Source organism: Copadichromis virginalis, linkage group LG10 (genome assembly GCF_057382275.1).
Source record: "Copadichromis virginalis isolate Kocher_CV1m ecotype Utaka linkage group LG10, C_Virginalis_male_GT1.1, whole genome shotgun sequence".
NCBI lineage: Eukaryota > Metazoa > Chordata > Actinopteri > Cichliformes > Cichlidae > Copadichromis > Copadichromis virginalis.
This window is the reverse complement of record NC_140627.1, coordinates 20,612,467-20,626,311: the sequence shown is the minus strand read 5'-3', so window position 1 is coordinate 20,626,311 and position 13,845 is coordinate 20,612,467. Positions and strand designations below refer to the sequence as shown.

At 39.1% G+C, this 13,845-nt stretch overlaps 4 protein-coding genes across 4 annotated transcripts; 1 reads left to right on the top strand and 3 right to left on the bottom strand.

Annotated features, from left to right (window-relative positions):
- Positions 1-3,636: 3,636 nt before the first annotated feature.
- LOC146700395 (claudin-4-like) lies at positions 3,637-4,555 on the bottom strand. The gene has a single exon (XM_085471408.1). It carries the CDS (start codon positions 4,399-4,401, stop codon positions 3,739-3,741), a length of 663 nt encoding a protein of 220 aa, XP_085327534.1. The 5' UTR covers positions 4,402-4,555; the 3' UTR covers positions 3,637-3,738.
- Positions 4,556-5,466: 911 nt separating this feature from the next.
- LOC146700394 (claudin-4-like) lies at positions 5,467-6,571 on the bottom strand. The gene has a single exon (XM_085471407.1). It carries the CDS (start codon positions 6,426-6,428, stop codon positions 5,802-5,804), a length of 627 nt encoding a protein of 208 aa, XP_085327533.1. The 5' UTR covers positions 6,429-6,571; the 3' UTR covers positions 5,467-5,801.
- Positions 6,572-7,247: 676 nt separating this feature from the next.
- LOC146700392 (serine protease FAM111A-like) lies at positions 7,248-13,419 on the bottom strand. The gene is made up of 5 exons (XM_085470562.1): positions 13,274-13,419; positions 11,208-11,277; positions 10,585-10,665; positions 9,896-9,958; positions 7,248-9,681 (listed from the first exon to the last, which is right to left on the bottom strand). Exons 3-5 carry the CDS (start codon positions 10,621-10,623, stop codon positions 7,846-7,848), a joined length of 1,938 nt encoding a protein of 645 aa, XP_085326688.1. The 5' UTR covers positions 10,624-10,665; positions 11,208-11,277; positions 13,274-13,419; the 3' UTR covers positions 7,248-7,845.
- Positions 11,874-13,168, top strand: LOC146700393 (uncharacterized). The gene is made up of 3 exons (XM_085471406.1): positions 11,874-12,255; positions 12,342-12,459; positions 12,591-13,168. The coding sequence occupies exons 1-3, from the start codon at positions 12,154-12,156 to the stop codon at positions 12,749-12,751; spliced, it is 381 nt and encodes a 126-aa protein (XP_085327532.1). The 5' UTR covers positions 11,874-12,153; the 3' UTR covers positions 12,752-13,168.
- Positions 13,420-13,845: the final 426 nt, after the last annotated feature.

The window sequence follows — 13,845 nt, the reverse complement described above, 5'->3', positions numbered from 1 at the left end:
TCAATCGAAACCGCTACATCTATCACTACGACTGTCTTCTTCTGTTTGTCTACCACCACTATGTTCAGTTGGTTAGCCATCACCATGTCAGGGTTCCCTGGCCACTGAGAGTACACCTTGGCTCGTTCTGTAGAGAACAGCTAGTTTCTTCTCGTGCCTTCAATCTCTGTGGTGTACCTCTTCGAGTGGCTGGCCAAGGCTGTGAGTCTTTGCTTGGCAGTTTCCAAGGCCTCAGGTACAGAACCAACTTACCTGGATGATCGAGCGTGCATTTAGAAACTATTGATTTACGTTAATAAGCGAGTGCACACATTTCTGTCCTCTTATCACTTAGATTTCTGAATCTTAAGAGTGAATCAATTTACAGAAGGAACTGCACACCTAGTCATCAAATGTTTGGTAAAGCAGCATGAGTACTGTAAAATGTAGTAGTTTCCTGTTAAAAATCACACAAGCATCACACCACATCTGGCATATATACTTCTATTTTATACAGTACACAGTTGAAATTATAAACTATATATTCCAGTCATCCACTTATCAGCAATTCTTGAGTAAATGCATGTCACTGATAAATCACTGCAAGTGTTTTTAACAAACTGTTTCTTGTTTTTGTAGAACTCATCAGCAGCTGTATTTAAATGTCTTGTTCAATTTTCCCAACCTGGAAGCCAAGCTTCTGAGTCTTATCCCATGTAGGTGGCTCTTCTATGTTGTGCCGCTTCTTTCCAAGATCCAAGCTTTTTCACTTGTGTTTTCTTTGTCTAATATTTTAATTTGTTTAATGATTTGAAACACATTTTCACACCACTGTAAGTACGTAGAAGTTCAGTTCAAAAACTATGAACACAATCCAATATCCACAAAACAAATATGTAAGACTGCTTTCTTCCATTTGCGCAACATCTCTAAAATTAGAAATATCCTGTCTCAGAGTGATGCTGAAAAACTAATGATAGGGACTAGAAAGAGAGAGCAGATTTCTCCTGTTTTGGCTTCCCTTCATTGGCTTCCTGTTAAATCCAGAATTGAATTCAAAATCCTGCTCCTCACATACAAGGTCTTAAATAATCAGGCCCCATCTTATCTTAATGACCTTGTAGTACCATATCACCCTATTAGAGCACTTCGCTCTCGCTCTGCAGGCCTACTTGTTGTTCCTAGAGTATTTAAAAGTAGAATGGGAGGGAGAGCCTTCAGTTTTCAGGCCCCTCTTCTATCGAACCAGCTTCCAGTTTGGATTCGGGAGACAGACACTATCTCTACTTTTAAGATTAGGCTTAAAACTTTCCTTTTTGCTAAAGCATATAGTTAGGGCTGGAGGTGACCCTGAATCCTCCCTTAGTTATGCTGCAATAGACGTAGGCTGCCGGGGATTCCCATGATGCATTGAGTTTTTCCTTTCCAGTCACCTTTCTCACTCACTATCTATTAACAGACCTCTCTGCATTGAATCATATCTGTTATTAATCTCTGTCTCTCTTCCACAGCATGTCTTTATCCTCTCTTCCTTCTCTCAAACTACAAAACAACCCCAAGAGATGCGGTTAAATCCCCTCTCCAAGTCCAAAACACCCGATATATATCGACCAGTTGGCCTTACTTGGACAACCATTCTTCCATAGCATTAACAACAGACAAAAATGAATGGCCTGTATTTATATAGCGCTTTTACTTAGTGCCGATGGACCCAAAAGCGCTTTACACTACATTCAGTCATCCACCCATTCACACACACGTTCACACATTTAATTAAATTAAGATTTAAATTGTTTAAACTGCTACTTTCAGCTGCAGAAACTATTAGAAATTTTAGTTATTGTGGACTTTCTAGTGAAAAACACCATCAGGCAACACGGTCAACAAAGATCACCTATGGCCACTGAATTGTTGAGTGCAATATTAAATGTTGAGATTTCTCCTCTCAACAAGTTTCTTCACACACTGACCAAAATGTCTTGCTGTCAAATGCAATTGCAAACAAGGTATTTCTTCAGCAACAAACTCTGAACTCTTCACTATCTGGATAATGTTGCCTTCAGTGGTATTTGGAAAAGGATAACCAAAGTTAATTATACTCTGGGTTTGACTAACAAAGTGTATTCCTGGAGTATTTTATTTATTCAACTAAAAAATGTTTACAATAAAATTGTAAGTTAAACTCAGTAATATCCTGCTGTGGCTTCTTCTGAAGTTTTTCTTCTACACGAGTTGGACCAGCCGGCTGAAGATTGTCTAGGCTTCCCTCACTGCTTTATCAATATAGACACTGATGGCCTTCACATGCTGCTGAAGCATTTCTATATCTTGCTGTGTGTCCTGGTTTCACTGTTGGATGTTGAGTCATGTTGGCCTGAGCTCTCTCTGCCTCTCAGTCCTTTCTGCTACAGCTGACACTGTGTCGTGGCCTCTGTGTTCCTCCATACCACAGAGGTTAACTGATATACTGCTGATCGCTGGTTCTGAAAAGTCCTAATTTCATACCGAACCTGGAGGTGGCTCTCACAGTAAGAGGCCACACACTGCAGACAGGAATTGGAGACTTTCAGGGCTCTCCCAGTGCACACACCACAGGCCACATCTTTAAGTCCAATATAGTGTTGTGGATGAGGAGCAGTTTAGAGTGCTAGTCTTCTTCAGCTAATTAGGTGTTTGCAGAACTAGCTTTGGTATGAAACCCTTTCTGCACTGATAACAGCTGGAAACTCTTCTTAATCTCCTCCTCTTCCCAGTAGTTCTTGATACAGCTTATTCAGTAGTTGTGCCCACAGATAAGAGTTGTTGGAAACTTGAGTAAATCCAGACAGATTAAAAAGCACAACTTCTTCTGGTCCAGCTGAACCCTCATTTAGACATTTTCATTTCCTTACAGTAGATCAAATCTGAGCTTTGATCAGCTTAAGCCTGTGTTTCCTGTGTTTAGATCTGCAACGAATAGCACTCATCACTTTTTCTTTGTTCTACCTTGTTCAGAGCTGTCTGACAAAAATGTGGACAGAGATAAGTCACTGTGTTAGAGAGGAGGCAGCAGGTTTCCCTTCATTCCAGGAAGAGGAGTGGCTTCTCTCTGGCAGTGAACAGCAGTTCAACATGCATTGTATGCTTGACAACAGGAACAGAAAAATCTGTGCTGCAAAATATATTTGTTGTGGATTTGGCTCTGAATGTAGAATCTGTGTCCCAAAAATTCCAGCGTGACACAAAGTATAATAGTTAGTAGTATGGGTAGAATTATCTGCTAATTTGGGTAAAAAGCTGGAAGAACATAGCATTAGTCCTTCTGCTCCAGTTAGCATTAGCTGCTAAAGTAGCAAGCTGGAGCATGTAACACTGCTAATGCTGAAAAAAAAAAACCACTGTCCAACTATAACTTACGCCCTGAAAATCTATCACCGAGGAATAAGTAAGGGGATATAAGACGGAAGAAATTCAGTAAAATCTATTAGAACATAAACTTGCTCAACTCAGTTCCCATATCCTGTAAAAACCCATGCATGTCAGAGGGTATGGTGTTTGTACTGGCTCTGTTATTTACCCTGTAAACATTAAAAAAAAAGAAACTAAAAAAACCAATTTTTTTTTTACTCTGTGCTCACAAGCATTCAGAATGCTGCACATATTCCTACCATATGTTTTGAATACAGACAAAATGCAAAGATTCCTACAAATTTTTACTCATATTTCAGACTTTATTACCTGATGTTAACAGTGGACTCAGTCAAACAGAGAGTGAAACCATCATGAAACCTTTTTCTTGTTTCTAGTAGAACGCTGTCTAGATGAACGTTGTTGTTTAGTGTTAGTATGTGCAGATTTAACATCACATTCTGTCTCAATCCTGCAGAAATAGGAGCAGCAGAGAAGGGCTCCTCCCAGGTATAGCAGTCCTGCGGACACCAAGCCGATGAAGAGTGAAGCTCCCAGATCCCTCCTTTGATCGCTGGCCAGGTCAGGGTTGAACATATCATTAACAATGGTGCGTGTGGTCCAGTGGACAGGCAGGGCCACCAAGCTAGCTGCAATGAGAAACAACACTCCAGAAGCTATATCCGCTTTGGTCTTTCGCCTTGCGTCTGGTATAAAGTTGGTGCACTTGGCCCCAACTACACCAAGCACAATCCCAAAGAACTGGATGATGATAGCAAAAACGATGAGCACTCTGGCATCCTGCAGGTCTTGAGGTAAGGTGAGCGTAGAATCATACTCTTTGCACTCCATCTCATGTTTAGTCAGCAGAATGCAGTTCACCCACAAACCCTCAAAGATCACATAAGTAGTGGCAATGTCAGCACTAATGAAGTCTGAGACTTTCCACAATGGGAGGAAACAGATAACTATTGTCCCTAGAACACCAATGATGGCTGAGACCAAACCCAGAATCTGTCTGCAGCTAACTGCCATGATGAAGCTCTGTTGATCTCTTCAAGGAGAAAAGTTAGTAAGAGAGTTTTGGAAGAGAAAATTTCAGCAGGTATTAGTTTTTATTGTCCACACAGAGGAGAAGTCGACTCTGGTTTTCTTTCCTACTGATTAGAGAGTGCTAAAGGAGGTGACAGAGGAGGAGTTTTCTAGCATGAGAAGAAACAGGTTTGTAAAGAAATCTCACCCAACCAGCTTGTTTCAAAGCACCTGTGATACGGACAGTTGAGTTTCACACGTGAATACAAAGGTCGATATCACAAAATCAGAAAAATGCAGACATGCAAAATGGTAATTATGAACAATCGGGGTTCAAATACTGGTGGAGGCATACAAGGCACACATCCAGTAGGGGTCACCAAGGTAGGCTACATTAGCTTAGCTTACCTTAAATGTAAACAGGAGGGACTCTGTTAAATAGTGAATTTATATATATAAAAATGACAGTGATGACTAAAAGTAACTACCCAACTCTGTACTAAGTCACAAAGCTACTAAATTAGCTGAAAATGTTGCGAGTTAAAATTGTTAAAAAACCCCATTGTTATATATTATCTGAGCGATATTTATGTAAATAGGCTAACATGTAACAATCTGCCAATCTGTTTTAATCGGATTCTTTTGTAAAGCTGAAATATAAACTGTCACATATTATAAATGTACTCATATTTACTTGCGCTGTCTTGTTTCATCAAACATAAGCTTCGCGTTCATTTTTAATGATAAGGTTGATCCATGAAAATGCATTTTGACATAACTTTGATCAAAATAACTCACCTTTGTTTTGTCTGCTTAACACAACTGGTGTCTTGAAAAAACTGAGACAAGTCTGTGAGCTGATAATAACTTTAACTTAGTATGTGACGTTCTTTAACAAATATTTATAAATATTTGTTAGGAATATGGGGTTTTTCCTTACACTCTCATTCTTTAATGCAAAAATCGAAAAAAAAAAAAATACATTTTTAGCCTGTTTGGCAGCAAGGATCTACCACAAAACCTGTAAAGATTCTTTCACAAACACTCCCAAAACCAGATTTAGTGTTAGAATTTCTTTATCGTTTGACATTATTGTAATTATTCTTGCTAACATAATGATGTTATATACTCATAAATGCCAGTCTTAAATTATATTGGCATATAATTGTACACAGAAAAAAACATTGATCAATATCAAATAAAAGGAAAAGTAAGTTCAAACAACAAATTTAAATCAATTACTTGTTTTGTGCATTACTAGTATGCCTTCACACATTCAAAATCCTGGGTGTTTGTTCCTACAGTTTGTTTTGAAGCCAAAAAATTTACAGTCAGTTAAGCAGTCATAATTTTTACTTAACTTAATAACAGACTAATTCAATGGCAAAGAGAAAGTGAAACCTTTATCTTGCTTCCACAGACTCAGCCCTGGAGTATCCAACCACATATTCAGTCTCATTCCTGGTGGAAAAGGAGCAGCAGAGAAGGCCTCCTCCCAGACACAGCAGTCCTGCAGTGGCCCAGCCGATGTAGAGCACGTCTCCCGGCTCCACTCTATGAATGTCGTCCAGGAAAAGGCTGTTGGAATTCATACTATTGGTGAGGTTGATCCAACATGAGCTGACTGGTAGGGCCACCAAGATACCGGCAATAAAAAACAAGACTCCGGAAGCTATAACCACTTTGGTCTTTTGCCATTTGTTTGGCACAAAGTTGATGCATTTGCTCCCAACCACGCTAAGCAGAATCCCACAGAACTCGATGATGATAGCAAAAACGATGAGCACTCTGGCACCCTGCAGGTCTTTAGGTAAGTCCTGTATAGAATTGTAGGATTTGCACTGCATCTTGCCTGTACTCCTCATCACACACGTCACCCACAGACCCACAAAGTCGATCTGAGAAGTGGTGATGCTTGAACCAACGAAGGCTGAGACTTTCCACAACGGCAGTGCGCAGATGAAGATCGTCCCTAAAAAGCCAATGATGGATAAGAGCAAACCCAGAACATGTCTACAACAGGCCGACATGATGAAGCTGTGTCGATCTCTTCAAGGAGGAAAGGAGGGTGCTTCTGAGAGTTGCAGTAATTTGTCTGTCAAAGACGATTTCAGCAGGTAGTTGTTTTTGTTGCACATTCTCCTCCTCTCCATGACAGAGGAGGAGTTTTCTAGCATGAGCTGAAACAGGTTTGTGAAGAAATATCACTAAACCACCCATGAAATGTAGAGCTGAGTACAGAAACAAAGACTTGACAAAATGAATGCATTTTGAATAAACAATTCAAATAAAAACATACTGTTTTATAGGGTGTAAAAAATTAAGTGTGAAAACAGAGACTGAGTGATAACTACTGAAATAGTCCAGCTGTGAAAGCAGTCATTGTGAAATAACTCTATTTATTCAGAATTTTGGGATTAAATACAATTTGAGTCCCTTAGTAAATTGTTTCAGTTTAAATTATCAGCATCGCTGCAATGTGTGAGATTTATTCGCAGCACTTGCTAACATATAGTTCCCAGCCAGAACACATAACTTTCAGAGTGACCTGATAGTCTTGGATTAATGACTTGCAGAAGTTTGAATATATAGGAGTGATAAATTGTCTTGCACTTTTTTTAACCTGAGTATCAGTGAACGACCAAGAATTCAGGGAAACCCTACAATTAGTTAAAAAAAATAAAATAAATAAATAAATCAAACCCTGTACAGCAAAATAAACCTGCATCTTTAGATCTGGTCAGTATTCTGTTCATTGTGTGTGGGGCAGATATTTACTGAAAATAAATCTGAAAGTGACCCTGATTCAGGCTCTCATATGATTAAAAAACAACAACATAAAAAGCAACTAAACAGCAAACCATATTTATTTGATATAAACTGGTCATATTGAAAATATTGATAAGGTATGATATTTTGAAGCCTTTGATCAACACTCCATATATATTCAGCCATAGTTGATTCAAAATTTCTAAACTTGAAATAAAGCATGCACAAAACAGAGAAAAAAAAATACAGATATAAAACAGTACAAAGGGTATAAATGTAAACCAGACTTATTTGAGACTGTACTGTGTAAATGTCACATCAAAATGAGAAACCTCAACATGACATTTATCACATCCATATTATTTGAGCTCTTTAACATCGGAGCAGATTCCCTTAGATTCTTCAAATTTAACCGGACACAACATTGGAAAGTCGTTATTACTTGCATTTCAAAAGCACAGAACCATCATACATGCATTATTATTATTAATATTATTTATAGTACATGATGCATCAGTTGTTTAACAAAACCTTATGTGAAAGAGTAAATTGAAAAAAAAAAAAAGTCTTTTTTTTTTTTTTTTAAACAAGTGTCCTGACTTATTAAAAATAACAACTGCTTTTACTGCTCGAACTGTTCTCACTTTATCTTCTGTCTGCAGTTAACCTTCTGTGCACTCAGTTAATATCCATGGGCTCTGGCTGCTCTCTCCGAGAGAAGAATTCAAAGAAAGCCTTCAAACTCTCGTCATCTACAGCCACTGAACTGTTCACTACATTTTTAAACCTTGTGAGATTTCTGCTCTCAACGAGCTTTTTCACATCAACCAAAAAGTTTTGCTGTCGAGCACATTTGCAACTGAGGTATTCTTTCAACACATCAAACTTTTCTCTCTCCACCATTTGAATAATGATGTGCTCAATGATGTCAGAAAAGGGATACCCAAACTCTATGACACTCTGGTTTTGACCCATCACACCAGGGTAGGCATACCCTCCTGAATGCATTGCAACAACATCGCCGTGCTCGTTAAAGACAGGAGAGCCAGACGACCCAAAATACAAACAAGACTCATAAGTCAGAAGGTGTTTGCGCTGTTTAAGATCAACTGCCACTTTTTCAAAGAACCTACGAGTAACGAACTGGACAGGCTCTTTATTGTTACTGTAATGCCTTTCCACAACCCGATTCCGGTTCTCAGATGAAACAACCAAACAAGATTCGATCTTTTTCGTTCCACCATCTGGATGTCCAACAATGCTAATTCCACCACTGTGACGAATGAATCCACAGTGTGTTAGGAGACCACCAGGCAATATCTGGACATCACTGAGCTTTAACAAAGCCCAGTCAGTCCCTGACACATCAGGTGAGTAATCATAACCAGAAACCTCTTCCACATCTATCAGGCCATCGTTCTGCTCCAGACTTTCATAAGAGAAAGTGACAGTGACCCGCTCATGAAGCCGGCCATTATCATTACAGAAATCTTTAATAACATGGGCATTTGTGAGGACAAATCTGCTGAACACGAGGAAACCGCTTCCTTGTGGTTTCCCATTTATTCTTACTTGACAAACAGAATGACTGAGTTCCATGAGTTTCCTCATTGTTTTTACTTCTCGGCACGACTTAGCATTGCTCCCAAACTCCAGACGCAAAAGATTCTGGGCGAAATTAAGGTCATGAGCTTGTTTTTTGCTGCTTTTGATTGAGTCTTTAAATTCTGAAGACAAACAATTTTGCATCTGTTTTAAATAAATATTTCCACACAGATTTGGTTTCTTTTCTGCTACATTGTCGGTCTCTGATTTGACTGTGTTAGTCTGCTGTGAAAGCTCCTCATACCCACCAGAACGACCTGCCAGAGATTCACTCTGCAGCACGTAAGCGTCATCAAGACTGCCAGGCTGACTTTCTGGTGGATCAGACTTGTCGAGCAATTTGATCTTAAAAGTTTCATTATCAAGCTCGTCAACCAGATTGCACATCTCTGTGTTCACTTCAGTGCGCATGTTAAAGAGCACGCAATTCTTTTTGAACATGGTATTGAGAAAACGACCATCTCTTCGTAGAGCTTGCTTCACTTTTTCCCCTTCGTATGCGTAAACAGTAATTTCCTGCATGTCTTTTCTTAGGTCAGGATTTTTCAGGATTCTGACAACATTTTTACCTCCTCGTGCTATGACATGAAATATCACAAGCTTGTTAGATTGTCTCTTTTTGCAGGGATAACCAGAGACGCTAACTGGTTTCTTTGGCTTCTCCACAGCTTTGACAAACTTCAGAGTCAGACGTTCATTTTTAATTACTCTGCATGGAAAGTGTGAAGCGATTGCTTTCCCACTTCTTACAATAACAAGCTCTTTGCCATCCTGCTTTTCTGCAGCTGCTTTGAATTTTGGACTTTTCTTCAGGCAGTCCTCAATAGTTTGCGCTTGATTGCAGGTATGGGTATAGATGTTCTTCCTGTAACTCCACTCAAAAGAATGGGTCAGATGAGGCTCTTCGTCCTAGGAAGAACAAACAATCAGGTCTCTCTTACAGGGGAATCTTATTCTATTCAATTACTAACATGTTCTTAAGTCACTTTGCACTATTAAAACATTCCTAGCTAACAAAAACAGGTACACCTATAACTCAATTAAACTGCCTGAAAATATGTGGGTATTTTATCCATTTCTTTTTATTGCCAACACAGAAAAGAAATAATGAATAAACCTTTACCTTTGCAGCAGTATTTAGATGAGGAGGTGGAATATTTTCCTTATCCTGGGAGTGTGTTGATTCCTTGAAGTAACAGAGAGGAACATTAACGCAGATGTAGTATACAGTTTTTAAAAGAAAATAATGTCCATTATAAGAGTTAGGTACTATTGGTAAACTGATATAATTACAAAGCACTGAGAGTCCATTTCACCTGCTTTTGTGTGCAGTGACTAGAGCACTGGAGAGGCAACGAGACAACTGTCAAAAATGGAATACTTTCCACAGACCATTGCTCAAGACCAACCTTTATCTAGTTCTGATTTTTGCTATGGTCCTTGTTACTGCTTGCACCATGAGACAATACCTGTAGTGACATTTAGGACACACAGGCAGTCAAGCTCCTCCAGGATGGAGCATCTATATAAGCAATGGTATGTACTCAACACCTGTAAAACAGTTTTTCTGGGGGTGGTCTTGTTGCCATTCCAGTGTCCCTTATTGCACTAAAGCAAATTAAACTGATTCAGTGACTTATGCTCCCTGTCTGGTTAAGTTTAACACATTTTGTATTACACTGTTGATTATCAAGTTTGAGCAGTGTATTGTATGTACGCCATAACCTTACAAATCAAAACATCCCTGTAAATAAATTCATTCATAACAACTTTAACTGCTTCATAAACTTCATTACATGAGAAAATCAGCACCTTAAAATTGTCTCTTGGAGTGTTATTTCTGCTCGTCATTCTTCCTGTTGAATGTGACAAACAGGTACTGCAGTTTCTTACCTGAAGAAAAGTGATTTTTAATCAATTACACAACACATTTTACTGTGTGCATTAATGTCAATGTGATTTATTAAGATCAACTTCAATGCCAAAGGAAGTGCATAGAAACACAAAAGCAGATAACATATGCCAATTGTAGATTACAGAAGTTTTAAAAATTGGGCTGCATTACATCACACATAATTCTTAAATGTGACAACATCTGAAGATAATCCAAAACAAAATTCCTTAAAATGCAACCCTAAAAACAAAAAAGGTAATTAAAGTTAAAAATAATTAATACAACTGTGGGCTACTAAAAAAACAAGCCAAGATAAACAGAGACAATGCAGAAACAAGTATCTGCCAGTGTTATATACTCCAGGAAGTCCAGGAGATTTAAATTAAGAAAAGTCTTAGTGGAAAAAAGGTGGCAAGCAGGGAAAATTGTCCATTTCAAAACAAAAAGAGATGGTGGAGCTAAAGCGACACCTAAGAAAATAAATATTATTAGTAATAAGTTATATTACTACTGCTCTTTGTTTTTGTAATAAATCACACACCAAACACACTATAAGGAGGATGAGCGCCCTGTCTGGGTCTCCTCTGTCCAACTGGCAGCAAGGGCGGTACCTAAACCAGAAAAGAGCAAAAACACACTCAGGCCAAGGTCACAGCCCCGCTGAGGGCACTTACAGTCAAACTAGTGAAATCTGTCAGATAATACGAGACGGGTGCATGTTTCTTCAAACTTTCATGTCTAAGGCATGCATATTAGATATTGGATGCTGTGTTTGTATTGCAATAAGTATTCAATTCTGGGAAAAAAACAACAAAAAAACTTTTGTTTTAGAGGATGAACGAAAACATGCAGGAACATAGTCATGCACACTCTGCAGGATATATTGCACGATTTCGGGTGACACCAACAGCAGTACGACATCTGGCTGTAATGTTGACAGCAATTTGCTGTGAAAAGCATAAAGGTGAGCAGTACTTGTCAAATTGGGTAGTCTATCACGAGCAATACGTGGAGGTGAAGCAATAAAGATGATTCTGGTTGTAAATAAAAGTTTTTTCAGGAAAGTTGCCCCTTTTAAACGTCCTCTCAATCACTCCTGTCTCTTGTGTAGCAGGACCTCCCACTTATTAAATGGCGTTTTTTCCGCCATTTCTTAACCAGACGGTTTAGAAAAGTGCCGAGAAGGCTTCCCATACCCATTTGCTAGTGATGGGACGTTCTGTATCGAGGCTTCGGAGCGTGTGTCGAGTAATGGAGGGGGCGTTTCCGCGAAGCGCGTATCGAGGCTTGCTTCATTTATGGGAGGAGCTGAAAATGATGACGTCCGAAGCCTCGCTGCCCGGCTGTACCACGTGACTGGTTCATGAAGTGGTTCGAACTTTGCCGCGAGATATGACAGCGATATAAACCCCTCAGACTTCATTCAAAATGTGGGTGTTTGATGGAGAGTTGCGGTTAGAGAGAGTTTGGAGACCGTTTGGAGGTTTATGAGAGTGAGGAGAGAAACTCAGGAGAGAATGGAGCCAGCTAAGAAGAGGAGGATGTCCTCCCCTGTGTGGGAACATTTTGATTTTATTCCTCCCAACAAGGTATGTAAATTTCTACAGAAGATGTATTGTCATGATACTGATGGTGCAATACAATTTATGTTGAGCTGTCTTGACTTTTGTACAAGGTGAAGTGTTTGCTATGTGCCAGGGAGCTGGGATATAACAACAACACCTCATCCATGCTTAGGCACTACAGAGCTTTGCATGAGAATAAGAGGAACACCGATTGTGGAGCAAGACCAGGTGAGCCATCAAATGCAATGATAATATAGCATGCAGTAATGTTACTAAATAATATAACAATATTATACAGCTGTTATAAGTTACGTGTGTGATATTTATATTTGTGCTTTGTCTTTATTGTCTTTCCTCAGGAGAACAATCTCAAATAGATGAAGACCTGGTCAGCATGGTGATTGAGGACTCCCAGCCATTTAGCATTGTGGAGGACAAAGGGTTCAAAAGATTTGTTAAATCATTAAATCCCAGCTATGTTCTCCCCACTAAAAAGGACGTAAAAGCAGTGAAAATTTAGTTTTTACAGAATAAAATGTGAACAGGCAGGACTGAGGCTCAAAGCCTCAGTGTGTAGCTGTCCATACCTCAACGTTACAAAAGCACAACTACTGTCCACACCCCAACCACACCTCACCTCACAGTAAATGATCATTTCCATTTCAAGCATTTCCAAATAATCATTTCCCATACTGCCACTATAAATATACACAGTATACTGCCATCACTACAATATACATGTTTTACACACTCCTTTTGTTGTTGACATTTACAGGCTGTGTGCAAAATGCCACACTCTTCAAATTCATGCCAGCTATTATTTTTACGTCCAGTAGGTGTCCTGCTAGAGCAAATGAAGCTTCATGAAGCTTCGCGTTGGGGTGAACCAATTGGATGAAAAGCTTCAGTGCTTCATGGGGCTTCATCTGCCCATCACTACCATTTGCTAGCGTGTGCATGTTCACGCACTTTAGGAGTCCATATAAATTGACGAAAATGAGCCATTTAAGGTGTTTTTTGTTTTGTTTCTTTGAACACTTACCTAAAGCGTGAAAACCAAGTGCCTGTAGCCGCAAACGCAGACAAGTTTCGCGCCTTTTCTGTCTAATGCTTGCGTGTTTCCTGTTTGCTGCACCAGCAGATCGCCATCTAGTGTACCGGAGTGTGTAAGACAGTCCAGACAAAGCTGCAGGATGAGATTCAAAGGCAAATTCTCCTTACATAGAAACACAGTAATAATATTACTAAAAAGATCGGTTTTAAGGTGAAGAGACAAAAATCTGAATGTGACAAATAAAAGGCTTAATTGATTGATTGATTGATTGATTGATTGAATTAAAGCTGCAATAACAAGGAAAGAGAAGAACGTTAAAGAGTTAGAAGTGTTCGAAATGTGTCGTTGTCTCTCCCAGAAGCATTCATCTTCATTAAACAGTTTTTAAAAATTCAACATGCATCTTTCTTCTCTGTTGATGGAGTGGTACTGAATTTGCATTAACTGCCTTGCTTTTTGCTTTTGTCTTGCCTCTGTCTTTTAGTGTATAGCAGTTTCTGAAAAAGGACAGCATTTACAACACCACCTTTTTCAGAAACATTCAACTAAAATAATTCAGA